Below are 23,559 nucleotides of genomic sequence, written 5' to 3' on the forward strand. Positions count from 1 at the left end.
TGGGAGCAGTGCTGTACCGTTTCATTAAACACTCCCGGACTTTTGAATCACTTGTCTGATACACTAATTGCCTCTGGCTTGTCCTGTCCTGTGGGTGCAGGGACAGAGTAATGGGAGGTTGTGATGCAGCTGCATTAAGTGTGTATGTGTAGATGTGAGTCATTTGGTTACCCGCAAAGGAGCGGAGAGGGTGCTTTCATTTGGACCTTGAGGCTTGCAGTCGATGAAGGCGGTTTGGTCTCTGAACTCAGGCCCTCTTTTCCTCACAACAGTTCACTTTGATGTTCTTTCTGCAGTACATCTTACATATAGCAAATCTATATCCCATTACAGGCTTTGAGACAACTGCTGTCCTCCTGGGAGAGGGGAGATGGTGTTGCCTCATTCCTTGGCACTTCTGTCAAGGAGATCGGTAATGCCGGGCTGCTTCTCAAGTATAGCTCTGCCCTCCTGTACGGTGCAGCGGTGAGGCCTGGTGAATGTCTTAGCACGTGTGTGCTGGTACGTCAGGTAGCGTGAGGCTTGGCCGGGAAGCTGCCCAGTGCTGGGGCTGTTCCCTGCCTTTGGCCTACCAGCGGGATCCCCAAGGAGGGTTACAGCTGTGCGCCAGCACCTCAAGCACCGCGCGTGGGCATCATAACCTGATCCCACTGCACCTCCGAGACCTTTCATGCCCGTGGTTGGGTGCGTTGATGGTGACCTTCACCACCACCTTTACTGAAGTCTAATTTGGCCTGAATTGCGTTCAGTGATAGTATCCTAGGACCAGAGAAAGAAAACTGTTAAGAGAGCTGTTCCTGTTCTGGAGGAAACCAGTATGTGGCATGGATGGTTTGGATGGTCCAGAACACAGCATGGTTACAACCTTGATTGCAAGAGATGACGTTTGGTACCCACAAGAGGAAGGAGGTCAGCTCAGAGCTGACCTCCCAAAGGAGGGGAGGCTGAAAAGAGAGGGACAAATGAAGGAACTTTTAGAATACAATTAAAATTTTAGGAATAAATTCATCAAGGCTTTAAAGCATGAGAGAAGAAGAAATGATTTAATTGTCCCAGACACCAATGTACAAGAGCAATTAATAAACCAGGGGAATTGAAATTGCTCATTTGTGATCATAAATTCGGTTTAGTTCATATTACTCAGACCCGGAAGAAAGATTTGCATAATTGAAATTCGAAAGCTCCCTAGTTAAACCTCTCTGAAAAGGACCCAGTGTGCAATACCGTTGCTTGTTTTCACGTCTCTGACATGGAGGTTTTGAGTCTGAGCCTGGGTTCAATGAGCACGTACACCCAGAAGGGCGTTCGTGACTGCTGCAGACCCTGAACTGCACTCAGGAATGTTCAGAAATGTCTTGTGGGTTTATAAAAATGCGAAGTGAATCTTCCCTTAGTGCAAACGTACTGTACCAGAGTGGCGAAGCCTCACTTCCGATTTTGTCTTGCCAGATAAAGGAGAATTGACAACAGAATTAAGTGAGAAGCGTCAGCGCAGACGATCATGACTCGATCGTTTATATTGCGTGCGCACAGAATAAAATTTAGCAAGCTCTATAGATTCTCACTGCATCCTTTTGCTTTTCTTACCCCTTTTCTGTAACTCCTGCTTTTGGAGTTTTACTTATCGCTAATTTACATTTGTCTCCTTTTCTCTATATGTGTTTGAGGAGGAGGGGAATACATTTCCATCCTCTCACAGGGGAATGGAAACTGGAGCTAAGACCCAGCAAGCAGCAGACTGAAGAGTGAAGTTTCAGAATGAGCAGAACATGAGCAGAAATCTCTCAGCAGTTCTGGTGCATTAATAAATGAAAATGGTAGAATAATGCAGAAAGGACAGGAACATATGGGAAACACTTTGAGTGTTTGAGAAAATGTGATATAAATATATCTTATGATGGTTAAATTCTTTACATTCCAATAATAATTCAAGTGACTGCTAAACAGCATCTACCAAAAATAGACCGTGCTGGGTCCAGTCTGTCTGAAGTTATCGATCTGCAAGTTTTCAAAGAGCTAAGTAAGATTGTGTCTGTGCCATTTGCATTGATTTCCAATAAGTCCCCAAATACCTGCTGAGCTTTAGGAGCTCAGAAATAGCACAGTGACAATTAAAAAAAAAAGAAAAAAGAAAAAAGAAAAAAATGGGGCAAGCTGGGTAATTATTGACTGATTAGCCCGACATTGCTTCTGGGCAAAATAATGGACTATTTGAGGATGATTTAGATCGATAGAGAATTAAAGGAGGATAATACAATTAATGCAGTTCAGCAAGACATTCTCAAAGTAGCTCTGGTCAGGTTCACTTGGTGTCTTTACCTGATGACTGCCTGTGGCAGGCGGTAGGTTTGTCTTGCTCTCTGTTCCCTTCCCACCCCTGCTGTCTGGCAGCCCACGCCGCTTGCTGCACTTTTTTCAGGAGGAAAGTTGGGCCCAGCAGTTTGCTCCTGGGGCTGCTCCCAGTGTAATGACACTTGGTTTCTCAGCCTCTGACAGTCCAGTGTGTGCTCAGCCCGGGGAGCCCAGTGTCCCCGCCTCTCCTTGCTTCATTTACCAGTGCAACCAGCATGCTGGGAAGACGGCGGTGCTGAAGGCTGTTGAGTCGTGGTACTGAGACTGAGGGAGAAGCGTGCAGTGAAGAGGACAGGGCACCCGTACAGCATGACTTGTGTAACTTGGCAGACTGGCCTTGGATGGTGTTTAATGCCACCGTGGGAACAAACATGGTGAATGAGAGGCTCAGAAAAGAGCCACCAAGAGGCTTGAAAGCTTGGAAGATGGAAGGAGATGGTCCATCCAAGCCTGTCAAAGGGAAGGAGTGATTTGATCATCAGACAAGATGAGTTCAGTTGGGTGTTTTGCTCAGCATGAACTATTTCTTCTGGTGGCTGTTGTGGTCTGCCCCAAGAGGCCACGGCAGAGCAGGCAGAGACAGCAAATCCTGCTTTGAGAGCTGTGCTCGTGTAGCGGGTTGGATTGTAACTCACATTAACGTCCAGACTGTTTTATAGTATTTGCATTGCTCCCCCTTACCTTCACCTCTTCCTTCCCAAGTGAAAACTGTTGCTTCTCTGAGTAATTGGAAAGAAAATATTGTATCAATTTCTCCCCAGAGGAGGAAATAGAGTGAGGGAATGAACTGCACCTTCTGAAGCCTTCTTCTGCCTTTGTATGGGTTCATCACAAAACCAAAATGTTTTTGTGCAAGAAAACTTTGACCCCATCATTTGTGCCAGCTGGATTGATTATAAGCGGCCAACAAGAGTGGTTGCAGACGAAGAGATTATCGCATAGCATGTTTTGAGGTTAAAGGAGCCCTTGGGAATCTCCATCCTTGGAGATATTCAAAAGCTGTCTGGACACAATCCTGGGCAATGTGCTGTAGGTGACCCTGCTTGAGCAGGGGGGTTGGACTAGATGATCTCCAGAGGTCCCTTCCAACCTCAACCATTCTGCAATTGGGACCTGTTAGCTGGGTCAGCCCTGGCTCAGGCTCTCCCTTATCCCTGAGGTTTGTTCCTCAGAGCTCTGGCCCTGACTCAAACACTGGGCAGCAGAACCAGTTGGAGGATGGATAACCTAGTGGTTAGGGCATGCCAAGGGTGTAGGCTAGCAACTGGCCTGCTCAGCGACAGGTTGTGAAAGGGCTTTGAAGCACTGGGTTGGTGAATGTAAGGTTGCCTGTGGTCGCTCCCTCCCTGTGAGCCCTTTTTTCAAAGCCCTGATTTTCATGCAAAACTATCCAGTGCCCTTGTCCTGCCAGTGAACCTATCTGGATGTTTCTGCTCTTCTCAGGCATGGCAATTCAGTGTCTTCTGCCTAGCTGAACTGACGGGCTGGGAGGAGCAGGCAGAGTTTCCAGGATGTGTGAAACGAGATCCATCAGCAAGAGTATTATAACAAAGTATTTTCTAAGTGCAGTCCCACTGGTAACCAGCTTTAAATTACCTATAAAGGTATATTAGAAAAATGTTAAACATCTCACCTGCTTCCTTTATTAGTGATTAAAAAGGAAAAGATCAAAAGCTACAAAAGGCAGCAGCAATATAATCTGTTGCAGATCACCTCCAAACACTGTCAAACACCCCAGATAAAACACTGAATAGTGCCTTGAGTCCCGAGGGATCTTTAAGAGCTTTTCAAATGCTTGCATGCACGCCCATCATCTGTTCTGCTGCCATGTAAAATCCTTGTGACATTTTGCATTGACATCAAATCCCTGCAGGGTCTCTCTGCTGCATCTTGAGCAGGATTTGTCCCTGCTGTCCCACTGGAAGTTAAAAGTCTAGGGGCCGCTTGCCCTTAGTGGTGGGAACACACGTCTCCTGTGCTCTAACGTTCACCTGCAATGTTGGTGTGGTCCTTTGAAGACAGGTGGAAGGCAAATGGGGCTTGAACTAGAAAGTCCTGAGGTATGTTTTAAAATGCAGTGCATTTACTTATATACTGATGTGAGTTACTTCTCACTTTACACATCTTCCTCTGTATGTGCTTGCACTGCTGAGCAAGCCTGGCTGGCTGCCTGCGCATTGAGTGTCGTGGAAATGCTGCCCAGCAGCAGCCTGGCATGCATGGGAGCTGTCGAGAGACTTTCCCTGGAAGCTGTGAAATCCAGTCCAAGTACTACATATCCTAGGAAGTGTCCTCTGCTTGTGACTTCCACCCATGCTGTCTTGAACGCCATCGTGTTTCAGGCCTCGCAGGTTCTCCTTCCCCCAGCTCCGTTTGGTGAGTCTCCAGCAGCGTGGGCTGAGACGTCAGCTTTGCAATGCTGTTCCTCTCTCCCTGTGCCCTTGCCGCAGCTGTGGCAAGCTCGACGTTGGTGTTGCCATGTGGAAATGGGGGAGATGAGTGCTAGGCTGCTCAAAGGTGTGTGACAGCTGTTGCACTGAGGTGGGCAGAGAAAGCAGAGGCCAAGTTTTTCCAAACCACTTGAGAGCTTTTAGAAGAAGTGACTACTTTGTGCACTTTGGTAATCTCAACCGACTGATTTACGCATGGACTGTTTATCTGAGTACGCTAAGCAAAGGTCTCCCTTGGCCAGTGTTTGCCCTTTTACTGTGCGGCAACATTGGTATTTTCTCCCTGCTCTGTAGTTTGCGTGGTGCATGGTTATGAAACTCTCCTAAAGGCTGTCTTTGGGAAGTGCAGGTAGGAAAAGCAGAAAGGCTCACACGCCTCCGGGGTCTCTGCACCAGCGGCTGGTGCCGTTATCTTGCTTCTTGGAAACGGGGCAGAAGAGACGTCTTGGGAATCCCAAACAGGGAGACACGTTTCCCAGTGAGACTGGGGCAAACAGAGAGGAGAGCTTACTTCTTCCATGTGACCGAAGGAAGGGTTGTGGCTGAAATAGTCTTTCTAACTGGTCTCCTGCCTGGCGATTTTTAAGCTCTTTTATTACTGTTAAGTTATAAAACATTATGAAAATTTCAACTAAACTCTGTTAATCCCCATGAAAAACTCTGTTTTGCCTCTGGCTTTTGTAGACACTGGGCAGCCCATGTAGGCAGGTAGGCCACTGCTAGGTCCTACGCTTGCATCTTTGCATTCACTTTTAAAAAAAATGCACTGTGTTTTGTAAATGTAGGTGCCAAGATAGACAGGCACATAACCTGCAAGAGGTACAAGAAAAGTTTTAAGACAGAAAGGTTTGTTTTTAACAGTTTCTTTTAAAAGATGTCTTTGGAGGAGCTGTGGTCAGGAACTTCTTTAATTTTTTAATAAGAGTTAAGTCTTTACCAGCAAGATCCTTCTCCCAGCTTGTTTACCAGGCAATTGAGTTATGAGTTACTTTTAAAATGTACTTTTGTTAATTATGTTGGTGGTTGTCAGTAAAGAATTCCAGGTGAGAAGAGGTGAAGTTTTATTAATCCAAATAATAAGTTTTCTTCCTATGTGAGGAAGTTTAAACTAGCTCAGACCACATTGGCTGTATAAGTTACCTTCATTCGCACGTTCAAACGCATCATAGGCTCCCAAAGCAGAGAAGAGCGAGTCTCGATTCCCCATGGTGAACCTTTGAGCTGTGAAAGTTTGCTGCCTGCCTCCGTGCTGCAGGGCAGCCCGATACCCGTATTGTGTGGTTACAGCTGTCCAGTTTGGCGCTTGCTAGTCTGTGTTTTTTTCCTCCCCTTTTATTAATGACGCTAAACTTCAGTTTTGAGTGTTTATGCTGTAGGCAGGAATCCTCCCACCCCAAAGAGCATGCTGTGTGGGAGCTCTGGGTGATGGGTTTGCGTTGTGGTATTTCATCCCCTTGCATGGGGATGAAACAACAAAAGGAGCTCAGAAAGCTTTGGGGAGGAAGAGCACAAGGGAATCTATTTTTCTTTCTTTCTTTCTTTTTTCTTTTAATTTTCCAAGCAACTGAGGCTTTAGTGAAGCTGAATCATGTTACCAGCCTGGGCTGTGGTGGCAGGAAGTGTTGACGTTGTCCTTTACCGTTGCTTTTGTTGCTGGGGGACCGGGGGGGGGAGATGGCTCTCGCCATAGCAGCAGTGATGTTGTAGTTGTTCAGCTTCCTGTTGCTGAATGTTACTCGCAATGAACAGTTAAATAGATTTGAGTGAGTCACTTAAACAGACACTGTCGATGTGAAAATAATTGTCTGGGAAGCATGTGCCTGCCAGATCGCCAAGTAATCCTCACAAGTTCTGTGACTCAAAGACCAGCCAGAAGTGTTTTCTCTCTGTTGCTCAGTTGAAAATATTTTGAGAAAAGGCAGCTTCAGAGAAGTGCGTAAATCCAGTCCCGTGTCCTTTCGCCCACCTGCGTATCCCTGTTAGCTTCCTGAGCTGCTGTTAGGGCTCCGGGTGCACACATGAGCTCACCACTCTGCCACGTGCGTGCTTATTGCTGGTGCCAGTGCAGCACATCCCTCGCCTCAAATCAGCAGGCAAAAGGGAAGGTACTTACTATTAAGTTATGTGAAATCTTTTCATGGAATCAAAGGTTGATGTAGGTGGACCTCCAGAGGCCTCTGGTCCACTCTCCCTTCAAGCAGGTCCACCGGATCAGGTTGCTTAGGGCCTTTTCCAACCATGTTCTGAACTCACCTAAGGATGGACATCCCACAGCTTCTCTGGGACTACTGTTTGACCACCTTCATGATGAATTTTTTTCCTAATGTCGAATTTCCCATGTCTCAGCTTGGTCTGTCACCTCTTGTCCTGTACCTTTGCACCTCCAAGGACAGTCTTGCACCTCTAAGGACAGTCTTGCTCCATCTTCTCTATACCCTTCCACTAGGTAGTTGCCTTCACCTTCCCTTTTCTGACTAAGCAAACCCAGGTGTCTCAAGCTGTTCATTTACGTCCTGTGCTCTAGCCTTGACCATCTTGGTAGCCTTGACTGGACTCGCTCCAGTGTGTCAATGTCTGCCTTTCTGGAGCGGAGTCCCAAGCAAGCCAACGCACTTTAGATGTGGTCTCACAAGTGCCAAAGTGAAATGAATAATCCCTTTCCTGGTTCTGCTGGCTCTACTCTTGCTACCATGGCCTAGGATGTGGTTTACCTGCTTTGCAGCAAGGGCTCAGTTCTGGGCAACTTCTTGTCCACCAGGGCTCCTGAGTCTTTTTCTGCAAAGCTGCTTTTTAACCATCTGGCCCGCAGCCTTCCCTGGTGTATAGCGTTATTTGGCACAAGCTAGCTTGTTTATTAAATACAGATTCTTTTAAGAATGGGAACAAATAAAATTACTACTTAAATGAGAAATCAAACTGAAAACATCCTCTTCCTTTCCCTGAGTTTAGGCTTATTCTTCTGGCAAATCATTCTGCCTCTGTCCAGTGAGGCTGCTGTGTTGGCACGCTCAGAAGTAATTGGAGCCTGGATGAAGGTATTTGCAGAAGTGTTTATTGCCTCACTTTCCTGAATACTACTGAAGGTCTGAATTGAATCAGAAATGTGTCCAACCGTCAATAGGATGTGACCTTCCCCCAGCACTTTCCCGTCATCATGATTTTCTAATTATGTCTAGTGACTGCCAGCTGAGAGCATACAGCATCAGAGCTACCACAGCCATTGAAATGACTCCGTTAATGTGCCTAGAGTCTATTAAACAAAGTTTTATTTAATTAAATAAGTCTTGATCTCATCAAAATCGAGAGGAAGCACTAGGGTGGCTGGATTTCCGAGAAATCATATTTGAATGAGAAGCCTTTTGTACTTTCTTTAGTATCTGGATCTTGAGACGTTGCAATGCTCTGGTCGTGCTGCTGTGTACTTGTGTTGGCCAGTCTCGTGGAGCAGGTCAGGGTTACATCCCTGGCGAGTCAGCTTGACTGTCGGCACACCTGCGGATGAGCACAGGGAGGCACCTGCCATCTTCCCCCGTACCCTGCTGTCCTTCCTTTGCGGAGGTGGTTTGTCATTTGAATGCAGGTGTTCCCTATCACGTGCCCTTTCTGTAGATGCTCAGGCTGAAGGGCTGTGCTGGCAGGGCACAGGCAAGTGAGCTGTCTGCTAATCAGAGAACATGTATGACCTGCTCCATATGTGCTGCTGCTCTGGCAGGGCTCCAGCAGTCTCTGAAACACAGGATGGTGAAGGTCACTGCCGGATATCTCAGACTCCTTAAAGGGTGCTCTGTGATTTCTGGGGAGGGGGTATGGCTGAGACTGAGGAGCTTCGCTGTGATCCGTGTTTGGACAAGCGCTGGGTTTTGGCTTGGAGACGCTGCTGCAATGCAGAGAATGTTCCTACAGGACACAACTGTCTAGAGGCATTATAATGATTAAGCTGTCATTAGTTTTCAATTCAAAGCCTTACAGCCTGATTTCTGGCTTTTGCATGTGGGAGAGAGGATAGATAGCCCTATGCCAAATCCCATCCCTGAGTCAGGACTCTGAAATTCTGCAGCTGGCTGACTTCTCTTGAGTGTGTCATCTGCTTTATTCTTCTTCTCTGTATAATCAAGTCAATATTCCTTACAGCCTGGGAGACTAACTTTTATAAAAACCCTTTTAGGCTTGGAGAGAAGGCCCTAGAGGGATGCTAAGACTTACTGATGGGGTCTCTCTCAGTGCTCAGCAGGGCTTGTTCTCCTAGCAGGAGTGTGGTGCTGTTTGGGCTGCATTCTGGAGGGGTAGCACAGGAGCAGGAGCCTTGGTTCTGAATGGGCACGGAGAGGAGGGATTTGCCTTGCACTTGACTTATTTGCAACTCCCGTTCCCCTGAGCAGTAAAATATGAGAATTGCTTTACGTGGTTCTGCTGCTGATGGGCTTCCCAGAGCCATTTCTGAAATGTGGGCAGTGGGACTGGTATGTTTTCTGGTACTGTGCTGCTTCAGCCTATAGATTTCTGCCAAAAGCAGTGAATTCAGGATGAGGAGCAAACGAGCACAGACTGGCAATTAGTCAGGGAGTGTCACCAGTAGCTGCTGGCTGAAGGGGAAGAGGAGAGCCTGGGCGTGTAGAAGTTATATCCTTATCACAGAGCAAATGGAAAATTAACAGAGGAGCACCGGGCTTTCACTGGGGAAGACTGATGCTTTTACAACAGCATGGACAGGGCTGGCCAGCACAGCAGGGCCTAGGGGAGTTTGACCCATGCTGCAGCTCTTGCTGGCTGGTGTGCAGGAGGGTTTTGGTGTTCAGCAGTGGTTTTCACTCCAATACAGGAACCAACACTGTCGGTTATGTATCTCGTCCCTTCAACCTTTTGCAGAGCGATGGGGTGTCTAGGAGTTGAATATTGTATGCAGACAGGTGGCTTCCACGGTAAGACTCACCTAGTCTCAGCACACTTGACTTGGCCTTATGTCTCAGCATGTCAAAGGCCAGGCTCATTTCTAGACTCGGTCACTTGCAGCCTGTGACATGTCTGTCCACTGCAGCAGACAAACTGCACTCGCTGTCCTGACCTCCTTTGTGGAGGAAAGAGTGCCGGGCCACAAAGGCTGGGTACTCTGTGGCAGGCAGTACGTGCAGCCCCACACGTGTTGACCCTGCTGGCACCCCGTGGCAGGGACCAGCGAGGACTGTGTTCAGCATCAGACCCTGGTGTCACCATGTGGAGTCTTGGGGTGGTGGGGTCACAAGCCCTGGGTGGGGGAGGCGAGTCGCTGCTGGGCTGTTGTCAAGCAAAGCCTACCCGTGTCCTGCTGGAAGAGCAGCGTAAGGTGCGTGTGGTGTCCAAGGACCTGTGAGGAAAATCCGCTTGGACACGTGAGCTGAAAGCACCATGCTGACTCTCCCAGCTCGGAGGTGAACTCACTCCCGGTGCTGAGTCCTACATGCTGTGGGGCTGAGGAGTCAATTTTAGCAGCGTCTGCAATGCACCCATGTTTGCTCTCTTCTATCTCCCCAGAAACGAAGGAGGAACTGGAAGAGTTAATGTCCGACATAAAAAAGACAGCAAACAAAGTGCGCTCCAAGCTAAAGAGTGAGTATTTGCCTGTGACGCTGCTGTTAGACATAGGGGAAGAGGCTCTACCAGCAGCAATCCTGCCCTGCGGCTCCCAGATGTGTCTGTTCCTGCCTGGCTACGAAGCTCAGTGCAGGACAGTGGGTGCCACCACATGTGGGTGCTGATGAGGCCTGGGGCTCTGGGTATGGGGGAGGCAGGGTGCATTGCTCCTCCGGCAGTGCTGGTCTGGATCCTATTGCTTGTTCTGCTCTTGGATGGTTTAGCTCTGATCTTGTTTAGCGCTTTTGTGGGGCAGAATCCGCATGTCCCCTTGCATCTTTCCGAAACGGAGAAATGAGAGAGAAGAGCTGAGGCGAAGAGCCACCAGAGCACTTCACACTCCTGCACACTAGCACTTAATTTCACTGGCCAGAATCAGGTATCTGTACTTTTCAGTGTTAGTAGTGATATAAAATTGACTCTTGCCAAAAAATTGTCCTCCACAGTCTCAGCTCTCTTAAAAACACTCAGATTCATCTTGACAGCAAAGATAATCCAAAACCCTAGTGGACACATGCTGCTCCAGGCATCAGCTCTGCTCACTGCTATTCTACCCCTGTGTCCCCCCATCTCACTTGGAACCACCGAGTTTGCCCTCATTTGTCTCTAGCCTCCCCAGAAGGGTTTTTGTTGTCGGAGAATGAACGCTTTCAGAACGCACACTGCATGGAGAATGGAAACGGGAGGCGCTTTGGGGACATGCAGTGACCTGAAATGGCTGCGGTTTGGCTCAGTGTGCCGTGGGGCCGTAATCTCAGGCTGATGCCAGTAGCAGCTGGTGTTTAACTCAGGTCAAGACAATTTGGGGATCTTTCGCTCTCGGCTGGAAAGAGCACATTACAGTTACAGCCCTGCCACAGTCTGAGCCTGTTCGTATGCTCTCTGGCAAGTTGGATCGATGTTGAAAGGGATCACAGAACTGAGGGGAGGGACAGCCCGAGGTGGCTTCTGCCTTCGCTTTGCTGGGACTGCCTGGGGATGGGCTTCGTTCTTCCTCCTGTGTCGTCCTCTAGTTACTTTTATTCCCGCTTTGTGGATTCTCCCCGCTGTGTCCCTTTCCCAAGTTGCAGGTAAAGGAATGCGGTCCTGAGCACCAAGTGAGCTGTGATCAGGCAGTCGCTGCTGCCCAAGGCATGGGCCAGCCGGCTGCAAAGTTGGCTAGTTGTGGAGCAGGCCCGGTTCAGGGCCCAGGGGCTGGAGGCGGCTCTCCCAGTGAGCCCTGGCCCTGAACAAACCTGCAGTAAGGCCGGAGGAGCTGGACCGAGTGGGCTAAACGGTTGAAGAGGTGCCAGTTTGGGACACGTTGTCTGCAAGCCTCAAAGAAAAGCTGGATATTCCCTGGTGAGCAGAATGAAGCCACGTCTCGCGGGTGGCCCGGCCCACTCTCCCGCAGGCAGAGTGCCAAGGGGCTCTTGTGTGGGGAACAACCGCCCCTCAACGCGGCTCCTCTGCGGCCCCCTGCACTGATGCTGGCTCTTCCTGCAGTGTGCTGGAGCTCGGCCCGCTCTTCTGTGGCTGCGGGGCCTGGCTTCTGACCCCCAACAGACCTCACTGCCCCACATTGCTTCTGCTTCGGCAGGACCTGTCTCGTCTTCTCTGGCTTTTCTGTTTGCGGTACGACGTGCCTTGGTCTGGTGCAGGCAGGACAGCAGCTCCGGCCCGGGCAGCGGTGCCTTCTGCCCCTCTCTGCTACGCTGATGTGTGGACCTGGTGTAGAGGGTGTGGGGCTCTGTGGGGTTGGTGGAGCAGGAGAAAAGAGCCAGGGACTCGGGGAAGGTTATTGTATCTCATCAGCAGGCTCCGTTTTGTTGGCATGTATCTGCCTTAGGCAGCTCGGGGACGGAGCTCAGCAAGCGCGACTGATGGTTTCCATTATCAGAAGAATCAATCTTTGTGGCAGCCGGGGAGCGAGAGCAATGCGACTATTGACCCAAGGATGGCTGTGGTGTGCTGGAGTGCTCCGAGGAGGCTGCGCTGGTGAGGGAGCCAGGGAGCATTTGAGTTGGAGATCGGACTTCCAGGAAGTGCGTGGACGTGGTCAGTTGAGGTCACAGCATCTCCGGGGAGAAGCCAGGCCACCCCCTGGCCGGAGCTGCACCAGTCTCGGATTTGCCTGCGGTGGGTCTTGACTCTTAGCGCAGGATTTGTTTTACTTTGGCTCAGCTTATTGCAAGAGGACTGGCCGTATGCTCAGAGCTAGGAAAGGAGCTGGTTCTTCCCCGTTGTCAGCAACATTTTCCTGAATCCCAAGACTTCATGGAAGCCGTGTAATTATGGAGGACTTCGGCGTGGCTGGAGCCATTTGCTGGATTCTTCACTGCTGGCATGACTCTGTCCAGTGTGGGCACCAGAAGCAGCATTTGTCCCTCCCTTGACACTGTTTGAGCTGTGATGCTTCCTTGCTGGAACTGCTGGTTAGACGTAAAATTTGCCTGTGCCGTCCCTGGGCAGGGCTCGGAGAGCACAGAAGACAGCCTGTGAGAGCCTGGCACTTCTGGATTTTATCTGCTCACACCTTTTCTTCTTGTTGAGTAGGGAACAGCTTGTCCTTTGGTCCCTACAGAATGGTTTCTGGTGACTTGTGGTGTCCCTGATAGCTAAATGTCACTTTATTCTTTGGTCTTTAGGATTTTGCCTCAAGCACTTGTGTTAAATTTGTCCACAGTCATCTGATCTTGTTTCCCCTTCCTGTGCAGTGCTGTGCATCTGAGCATGGTCCATCCCGAGCAGAGGAGGGGCTGCCCCAGCCTTCGCTGACCTTCATCCCTGCTGACGCTGCCTGTTGCATGTGCAGCACTGAGATGCAAGCTTGGACCGCTGCTGGGTTCAGTCTGCGTGCCGGCCCCGCACATCAGGCAACCCCCTCTGCTCTCCTGAGGCACGTTCTCGGCTAAATCCGGGAAGGAGATCTAGGTGTACAGCCTGCCGGTTTCGTAGACCAGGGACCACAGCCCCTCTGGAGGGGGGGGACCGGCCATACTGGAATATCTGGTGTCCACATGGAGACAGGGTTTTAGCCTACCCTACTGAAAGGATGCTTGCAAGCCAGGATCCAGGGCACCTCGGGAGCTCACTCTGCACAAAGCAGCTGAACAAAGTTTCCTTCTGGGGGGACTCCAAAGAGCTGTCGTCTTGTTGTCCAAGCAGAGCCCGTGGCACCAGCTTCCTCGTCTCTTGTGATGACTTCAAACTTTGCAGCAATCACTGAAAGTACAGCTGAATGTTGCTGAGTCCTCTACACAAATTCCTGGTTTTCACGCTTTTGTGCAAAGCAAAATCCTTTTTCCTAGGTGTTTTCTGTGATTCTTAAGGTGCTCTGAGTGCTTTAGGCACTCAGGACAGACTGAGTCCTGTTTCCATGTCTCCAAAAAGACTCAAGCTTTGTATTTACCTGGAGCAGCAGAATATTTGTACTTGTGCTTTGTCTCAAGTTTCCTCATGGCCAGCATGATCAATGAAAGAAAACAGTCAGGAATGATCAAAAACACCATCTGCTGACAATGAAATGACTTCTAGGAGAGAAATTGCTCATGCAGTGGCTATTTCTAATTACCAGGTTCTTGGGAAAATGTGATTTTATTAATTATCATAAATGTACAATGTTTGCCAATACTGTTCCTTAGGAACAGGGAACAGTTTCTGACAAGTGTTGAGGAAGACCAATTGCCGATGAAATACGCTGTGCAGACAGCAGCCAGTGCACCCTCCCAGTCTGGGCGATCCATGTGAGAAGTACCATAGCCGTCTGTCTGTGTGGGATGAGACCTTTCAGATAATTCCTAGACACAGGCTGTTTCCTTCTAGGAGAAAATGCGAGGTAATATAAAGTTTGTTCTCTGGTACTTCTCTGGTTGTATTCTGCTTTGCTAGAACATGTTGTCTGGTTGGACACCCTCAGCAAGCATTGCGATGTATTCTCCAGACCCACACAGTCTTCCTTAGAAGTTTCCCTACTGCTGATGTCTGCGAGGAAGTACTCTGGGGCCACTTTTATTAACCACTCTACAGGAAAAATACAGATGGCCACCTGGTTGCAGTGTACTCCAATCTCTGCTCTCACGCTGTGGATTATGGTGTGAAGCTGCTTGGCAGCTCCAGGGTAGGAGGGAACCATTGCTGCCTCCTGTGCCTTGAGGAAGAAACCTGCACCTAGTGCTGGGTGCGTGGGACAAGCTCTGGTGCAAAAGGTGCCTAGGGACAGCCAGGCTTGGAGAACCGCAGGGACAGCTGCATCAGGAATCAGGCATTTTAGCCTAATTCAGGGAATGCCTCCAGCTCAGGCCGGCTTATGTGGAGACTCGCATTTCTGCTGGAGGATACCTTGGCTTGGCTTCTGGTGAGGGGCTGAGCCGGCTGCCCAGCGGAGCCAGGGAAAAGGGGACTTGGATCTTAGAGCCCAGTTTGTAGCACAGGGGCTTCTGAATTAGCACATCTTGAGCAGGCAGTCAGGAACAGATCTGCGTTGCCTCATTCCTGTGCCAGACCTCCCTGCCCTGCAAAGCTGCGCCGTCTCCCCGTCAGAACCCTGGTGGGACAGTGGCCGAGGCAGCACTCCTGTCTATACCATGATCTATGGTCTTTGGCCAAGTGAGGAATTAATTTCGCTTAGTTGCACTACCAGGCATAATTAAAAGAGCAAATATCTGCTTTGATACAGGGAATTGTTCAGCCGGAATGAATAGCGTGGTCTCTTCAGCCTATGCGTTGAGGCTAATGGGTCTTCCTTCTGCAGGGCTAGGCAGCTGGCAAACCTGCTATTTTTACAGTCCTTAGAGAAGTCTTGAGCTTTCATCTTTTGCAGACATTTTAGCTCTGCGTTTCCTTCATATGGAGAGAATAACAGTGTGCTCCGTTTTGTTTGAATACTGGAAAGTGCAGAGGTCAGATCCGAGCATTACGTCAGTTCTGCCGAAGCTCTCACTTCCTAACCTGGAAAAGACCAGTGCTGCCCTGGACAATACTGAGTCTCAACCTATGGCCAGGCACTGCTGGAATGCAAATAAAAGAGTACCTGCAGGGGAATTAATGCCCTGACCTCAGCGAGTGTTCATTAACACCTGCTTTGCACCTTGGCCTGTGTGGGCAGAATCCCCGGGGGAGGACTGCTCGCCCCGCTCTCTTAGCTGGGCAAAAGCTGTGGGAGTTGGTGGTGAAGACAGACATACGCCAGTCTGTGAGCATGTGACAGTCATATCTCCAGGGTGCAGATGGTGCTGTCCTGGGTGTACAACTCCTACACTTCATTTTAGTCCCATGATGTTCCTCTAGAGAGAGTGTTATAGACTCATGTCTGAAAAACTAATTACCTGCCTGTTAAAAGCAGAGGAAGCAGGTTAAATATGGAGTGAGTGCTTCGTATTAATGAAACAGTGCTTTGCTGCCAGTCCAGGCTAAAACACCGGCCAGACTATGGAACTGGGGACTCTGTTCAGTGCCAAATGTGCCTTGATTCACAGGTTTCAGTCTTCTAAAATCACTCTGCCAAGCAATCTTTTTCTTTAAACTGCCTGAAATAATCCATATCCTTCTACCCCAACCAGGTATTGAACAGAGTATTGAGCAAGAGGAAGGACTGAATAGGTCATCTGCTGACTTGAGAATAAGGAAAACTCAGGTGAGTCTCTGCCCAGGTGGCACTGGGAATGGGAGGAGGGAAGAGGCAAGCTTTGGCAGTTGAGAGATCCAGGAGGTGATAGGAAAGGAAGGCTGTGCTTCGCTTTGAAGTAGTCAAGTTCTGGTTTGCAAATACTGGACAGAGTAATACAGCATGTTTCCAAATGGTTCAGCAAAAGAGCCAGCCACCTGAAGGACCTTTAATGTGAGTATGGGCACCAGGGCAGTCACGTAAAGGAGGACAGTGTGGATCAAATTTGTCCCATGTGTGTACACATCAAGGCATCTGCTTGGATAAATAGGTATACAGGTTTCTGCATGTCCATGTTAAGCATCTGCCTAAAGGAGATTTTGACTGAGCAAAAAATACTCTGTGAAATATAAGCTTTGTGGGTAGAGTTTTCTTCTGCAACGTGTTCTAAAACCTGAAGTCTCTCTGTGTTTCCAGAATGCCTAGAAAGAGGCTTTACTAGTTCATAAATGAGACCAAGGCTTACTGATGCAGCTGGGTAACTTGCTTAAAATGTCACTTAATCTAAGAAGATGGATAATCTTTCACACTGTATCATGCAGACCTGTAGTCTGTTGGAAATCTTCCTTGCTGGGGCTCTGGTTGCCCCTCCATCAGGCATCGATTTGGCCTTGCAGACTGGGAAACTTTAGAAATGTTAGGGCTGAAACAATTCTTTCTCTTATTCCAGTGAAACCACTGATTACACCTGCTTTTGATGAGTTTCTGATGGGGTTATCCCATGGATTTAGAGGTAGAGATAGACTTGTTTTATGACCAAAGCTTTTTCAGGAGAATGAGATAAAGTTAATGTAAGAACTGTGTGTGTTATATGAGATTTACATGCTCAATTAAATTCTGTTAATGAGACTCTTGTACAAAGGGGTGCATTTCCCCTTCCTCTGCCTGGGTAAGTGCTAAGGCTGGTGTCTTATGCTCAGTTTTGATGAATGGATGTGCTGCTCTGGCTTCTGTCTATAACCAAGGGGGAGATGGGCCATGTGGCTGTAGAAGAGATGGAGGTTGAGGGAGATGAGGCTTGTCTGCAAGTTCAGTAGTGCATGCTAGAAACATATGGAACAATGGGCTCCATGACAGATAGAGATGGAAGAGCAGGAAAATAGTCCTTGAGCTTGTATGAACTCCATGAGATGTTTCCTCCACTGCAGGATCTCCTTGTTACATAAGTTTCTGCCTGAGAGCCCAATTGGAGCTCTTGGGTTGGGCTCAGACTTAAATGTATTATGCAGACATGGTCAGCAGAGTACAAGGGTCCAGTAAAACAAGGAACAGTAGCTGGTAAGTGGTTGATAAAGCAACTAGTTTGGGTGTTGCTTGATCTGAGTGAAGGGGCTTTTGATTTATCTTCCTTATTCTTTTTTTTTTTAAACTGGGGCCTTTGGTAGTGCCAGGTTTTGCTACATCTTCAGTACATCTCCAGTCTTTTACTGCAGCAAGCGCAGTGCTGGGAGCTGGCTGCACTGAGAAAGCGCAGATGTGATTTGTTTTTGAATGAGTGAGTGTTGAAGGACACAAGGTAAAAGGATGTTTGCCTTAAATGGTACCCGAGAAATAACAGTAATGGTGGTGACCATGATGAGCTTCAGGTTGGCAAGGGAACAAGGGGAAACTGTGGGATCAGCATGAAAGTCTCTGAGGCCAGAAGAGAGGAACTCTTACCCTCAGCACTGGTTTGCAACAGTGTGCCACAGCCTGGTTGTGAGAGCGTAGTTGTCCAAAGCAGGAGAACACAGTGAGACAGTCCAGGATCATTGCTTCAAGGAGGGATGCTTTGGAAAAGGAAAATCAGCAAAGCTAGCGTTTGAAAGTAGCTAACCCTGATTTGAGCAGGAGGTTGGACTCGGTGACCTCCCAAGGTCCCTTCCAACCTGAATTACCCTGTAATTCTAAGTAACTATCCCCCTTCCAAATCAAGAAATAGCTTAGAAATATTCAGTGAAAGAGGTGTTGGACTGTCTGGTAGAGAGGCTTTTCACAGGATTGCAGGTAGATATTTTTATAAGCAACCCAGACTTTGTGTTCCTAAATTCCTTGGGAACTTTTGGGAACTGTTCTGTTGTCCTGGTGACTTCTTGTCACTTAATCTAGATGTTCTTCTAATGCTTCCTTTATTACAGCTTATTCTTTGTCAAGTCCTTTATTCGATGAAAGGGATGTATTCAGTGTAGATGTCTTGGTACAGCTGGTGGTGAGGGCAAAAGGGCCTGGGGTTGGGAAGGCTGCCAGCATCGCTGCAGGAGTCCCTGCTGGGCACCCCTTGTGTCCTGGCCTGACAGCAACTGGAAAATGAGGGCAGGTCACAAACATCACAGTGAAATCTGTAGCAGATGCTAGTTAAAAGACTTTGAAAACAGCAACTGAGAGAGCACAGTCAAAAGGGTCATTGGCAAGGCTGACAACTTGGCAGAAAGTGTCAAAAGAAAAGTTTCTCCAGGCAAGCAGCAGTCAGATATGGTTGTGGAAAATAGTGCAAAGCACCTGGAAAAGCCTGGGAGTCAATGACAAGGGAAAAAGACACAAGGATGAGCTGGGGAAGCAGTGGAAGATGACTGAACATCACACACCACTTGTGTAGCCGGAGGCGTTTTAGCAGCTCACCAAGTAATTCAGAAGTGGTTAACCACTGACGTGCGGAGGTCTCATAAGGTATGGTTACTCACAGTCCTCAACTGCCTTTGAAACGAATGCTCGGATTCCTAAATGGCTTGTGCTTTGGAAAAATGTGACATGGTCTTAAAGGCTTTGTGTTGAAGTCGAATCTATGCAGCTGTGCACTGTCCTGGACATGCCACTATTGCAGAGCACTTCAGAATGGTGTCAAAAAGTGACTAAAGGCAGGAGAGACTGAGGCTGTGGCTCCAGGTTTGAACACACGTGGCCTCTGTTGGATCAGCCAACAGTGCAGATCTATCCAGATCAGGTACAGGCACGTGATGGCACTTGGGCTACCCAACCCTCACACGTGTACAAGACTTAGTGTTGGCCCAGATATCTGCTTGCACCAGTTGCAGGAGGGTAAGTGGTGCCTGATACTGCACCTACAGGCATATCATTAACTCTTTCACATTTTAGAGGAAAGTGGATCTAGCAACATGAGTTTGTACTGGATTGTCAGCTTGTGTTGTGTGATCATGGCGTTTTTTTACTGAGCCCCTGTGTTGGTGAACTGTGGCCTGAGCACTAAAAGTTGAACCAGTTTAGTTTGATGAATTGGGACTAGATGGAGAGAAGATAACTTGCTTCTAGAAAGAGTGTTCAGAGCAAAAAAGTGTGTCATTTAGGAGCAGTGTAACTTGGCCATACTACTCAGTAGTGGACTGAAAAGGTGGATTCATTCTTGTGGGGAAGTGATTTTGAAGGAAAGTGCTATCTTGCAGCTTGGGATCTGCTGTGTCCCAGAAGCAAGGTTAGAGGCTTGATTGCATGAACGGCTTGACGAGTGCTTCCCCACTGTCTGTGTGTTGTTCCCTATGGAGGAGCTCCCTGTCTTACCTGGAGAGGGACAAGCAAACGTAACTCCAACCTTTACAGAGGAATGAACCATGTAATTGCTGGAACCGTTAAATCATTCCTTTCCCTAACCCCACTTTTTTCGTGATAAACACGTAAAAGCTTTCCAAGATGACTTGTGAAGACAGACTTGTTGGTGATGTGCTCTTTTATATAAAGATCTAAGTCATTTTTTTGCTGGGCTGTTACTGCTTTACAAAGGTAGCTGGAACAGCAGATCCTCCTGTTTGAGGGTGGATTTCTGCATTTCTAGTTGAAGGGGCAGCCTTCAGCCCCTTCAGGGCTTGAGGGATGGGACTTCCTAAGGGGCTCATAGACATTTCACACTGAAGAGATGTTAACAGCATGGAGCTGCTCATATCCAGCTTTGCTAATTTGACTAGGAGGGGCAGTGAGTGCGGTCAAGGGCTTTTTCGTCCCCTCTGTTCGGTGTGAACTCCTTACCTCCTCTGCAGGATGCCTGCATGCAGCGTTCTGCTCCCGTTTGCTGCTTTGCACTAGGATCTGGGTGAATTAGTCTGGTAACTCTGTGCTCGAAGACTCAGAATTTAAGAACGATGCAAAGGGCTGTTACTTCTTGGTGCTCCCTGCCCTCCCGCAGCAGGGAGTATTTCAACATTCAGCAGGCAGCTGATTGATTGTGGTGGTGTTAGACAGTTTGCATTGATGCTTCATGAAAACAGGAATCATTTTGCACCTCTCCAGTTATGCAGAAGCTGTGAATCTGGGAACTGCTGCCCAGGAGAGGGGCAGTGTCCCATGTCCCTCCCTCATGGAGCAGAGTCTGACAGGCTGGCAGTCAGCCCTTCTGCACCACAGCCAGACCCTGTTGGCCTTCAGGACCCCTGCTCGGTCTGGGTTTGCCCTATTGCACTGCATGTAGCTTTCTTGTAGAGACAGGTAATAGAAAGATTAAGATGATATGAATGAAAGCGTGCATGTGGAAGCACCAGAAGGAATGGCAGAAGAAGGGATAAAAGATTGGCATGGGTTGATGGCACCTAAACCAGAAGGTCATGACGATGTCAGCATGGATACATGTGGCTTCTAAGGACCCTTCAGAAAGAAAAACATTAGATGGCTTTCTTCAAAAGAGGAGATGAGAGGACCTCTGAAGGTCCTATGCAATTTAAATCATTCTGTATTTGTAAATCAGCAGTGCTGCCTAATGCCTCCGAGGCAGGACAAGATGAAGGAGCAAAAGATCACCATCACTGTCAGCTCCTAAAGAGCACTGGAGGCATATCCAAAACCTATTTTGTAGCCATCAGTCATGAAGAAGGCAGGAGTTGGGATGAAGACTTGGTAGCTAGCATCCCATGTCCTCTGTGTCACACATGAACACTGCTGGCTGCACACAGCGTAGAGGTTGTGAGTTTGGGGTGTGAGAGAATGAGTGAGGGAATCTAGGAGAATGAGTGTCAACGAAATCAGTTTTGTTTAATAAATTACCTTCCTATTCTGTACAGTCTCACACTGAGCTTTGCTAAGCTGGTTGCAGTACTCTGTGGTGCTGAGCTTCTTTGCTTCATTTCCTGCAGGTATAGTGGGAACCTTGGGTTTGTTCATGTTGTGCCTTTCCTGACCAGCAACACGGACTTCAGCTTGAGCGTCCCCAGCCATTGGGGATGGTGGTGAGACCCCATGGTTGGCAGGATGTTTGTGCAGCAGCAGCTGGCTTATGCAGCGTGACCTCAGCTAAACTGGAGGCATTAGCCTGGAGGGAATCACGTGGCAGCAGCTCATGCAAACGAAAAGGCTGTGTTGTGAGAGGTTGGTGTTTATAAGCATCTGGGCCCAAAGCGTTCATGGGATGTTTGCATAGTTGGTGCAGGGCTAAGATCCCTTCACAGGTTTCTCAGGTGATCATGGCTTCTGAAATCAGGTTTCTGGGCTGAAGTTTTGTCTCTGCTGCCTCATCACACACTGTTGCTGTGTGGTTTTTCTTGTTTGTTTGTTTTTTTACTGTGGGTTGGCCAATCTACCGGCTATCCTTCAGTGAAACAGCATCTTGCAAAATGAAGTCATTGTTCTGGTGGTACTTACTGTAGAACTTGCTCCTCTTCTGCTTCAGAGCAAGTCCCAGTTCTTTGTCTCCTCTAGACCTTACTGGTGGGTGTTAATGTAAACAAGTCATCTTGCTGCAGAGAAATAATGCCTTGTTCTGCAGTGAAGATGTTTCTGTGAACAATTAAACTGATAACATGAGCTGTAACTCCCAGCATTGCTCTTTGGTGCTAATGGGTGGGAATCCAGGCCCCTCTCCTGTTGCTCTGGTGGAGGGTTTATCCAGGAATATAGCTCAGTAAAAATCTGAGTCTCTGGAAGCAGTTTGCAGGGAGGCCAGAGGAACTTTGTTTTTGTGGTTTATCTCCATTTCAGCATGTGAAGCTGCTTTTCGTTGCTTGATGCCGCAGTCAGTATCTAATCAATACAGTGCTGACGTTAACTGATCACCTCTGCAGAGAGCTTCCCGAACGGAGCCAAGCACGTCATCCAGGTCCTGTACAAACTGAGAGAGGCTTTTGGGGCTGGGCCTGAGTCAGTGTTGAAAAACAGTGTTGCACAAAACTAATTTATGATGAGAAAGGCTTGAGAGATGTCTCTGGAGCAAGTGGGGATGGCACTTGCTGGGATGTGTTTTTGGCAGGACATAGCAAAGCCGATAGCAGAACATAGTGCAGCAGGACATAGCAAAGCAGGACAATTGCAAATCTTTCAGGCATACCAGCTCTTTTCCCCTGGCCCTGGAAGGGATCTTGGCACATGTACAGCTATGCTCTAGCTGGGGCCGTGGGGCATGTGGGAACCAGCAGACCTCTTCCCAGAAACAAACTCTGCCTTTTACCACTCAAAACACACTGCTGCTGTGTGCTCACAGCAGTACTGTAACCACCAGGATTTCTCCTCTGTTGTGCTCTGCATTGTGCCCATGTGAAAGACAGTGCCCTTTGCAAAGCATTTGACATCTCAAATGCAGGTGGTGGCTGGTGGTGACAAGAGGATGGAGGCTGGCGAGCTGGGACACAAGCTTATCTGAGTAGCCTGTAGGAACGAGAGGAATGCTTGGGTTTCCTGATTCCTGCTGGCATGCACAGCCACAGGGACTAGTCGAGTCTCAAGCTAAGCTCCTAGGAAATGCTTTTTGGTCAAGGGGTAGCAGCAGAGCTGGGAGCTCTTAACTTCCTTCTCCCTTCATTCTCTAGCAGGAAGCATGGAAATATGGATTTCTTTCACTTCTTTTCACTCTTCCAAACCCCAGTGCCCTTGGCATGATGAGTCTGCCTCTCCACTGGAGCCATCCTTGGTGACTGCCAGCCTTGGCTGTGGTGTGCTGCAGTGTGTTGTATTTCTAGGAAATGACTTTACTTTTGCAGTGTTCACATCCAAGGAGACTAGAGGTGACCACATGTAGGTGCCATGTAGCCCAGGTCCCCTGAATTTGAGACAGGTTTAGATTTGCCCTGTGTTGAAGAGGTTGAAGCCTTGCTGTTCAGGTGTCAGTCTGGCACATGTGAGAGCAGGATTCAGGGCTGTGCTCCAACATGGACCTCCTAGGCAAGGGGGTGAGAGATTTTCTTGCGCTATCTGAATTTAGGCATTTCTTAGCATTTCCCCAGGCTCCTTAAGTAATCAGGGGAGAGGAGTTCCTCCAGGCTGCAGTTCAGAGCCCCTGTGTCAGGAGGATGAAGTAGGTGACATAACTCTCGGCTCTGTTTCTGGGCGTTGACATCTGATGGGAGCTGTCTCAGACTGTGGGCTCCTGCAGCCATTTGTCATCTCAGGGATGCAGGCAGAGAGCTGAGACCTTGTGTACAGAGGTGTACGTGGCCCTTGGTGTGCATGCCCTCATGCACAGGGTGGGATGGAGGCTGGGGGGCAGAGCTGGGCACAAAATGGCAGAGTCCCAGGGTTGCGTTCTTGGCTTTGTTTGTCGCTGCACGCGGTAGGCAAGCGGAGATGACAGCTCTCGCAGGCCTGGCAAACAGCACTCCC

General features: G+C 48.6%; 1 protein-coding gene across 3 annotated transcripts in view; it reads left to right on the forward strand.

The window, feature by feature from the left end:
• The window catches only part of STX1A (syntaxin 1A), a 120,951-nt gene that overhangs the window by 74,322 nt on the left and 23,070 nt on the right, over positions 1 to 23,559 (forward strand). For 2 of the 3 annotated variants that reach the window (XM_064523510.1, XM_064523511.1), the window contains exons 4-5: positions 10,311 to 10,385; positions 15,950 to 16,023. In XM_064523510.1, the coding sequence (XP_064379580.1) occupies positions 10,311 to 10,385; positions 15,950 to 16,023 (149 nt within the window). The remainder of the gene's footprint in view (positions 1 to 10,310; positions 10,386 to 15,949; positions 16,024 to 23,559) is intronic. The other variant, XM_064523512.1, reaches the window with a different exon arrangement.

This window comes from Dromaius novaehollandiae, chromosome 19 (assembly GCF_036370855.1).
Source record: "Dromaius novaehollandiae isolate bDroNov1 chromosome 19, bDroNov1.hap1, whole genome shotgun sequence".
In the NCBI taxonomy this organism is placed as follows: domain Eukaryota; kingdom Metazoa; phylum Chordata; class Aves; order Casuariiformes; family Dromaiidae; genus Dromaius; species Dromaius novaehollandiae.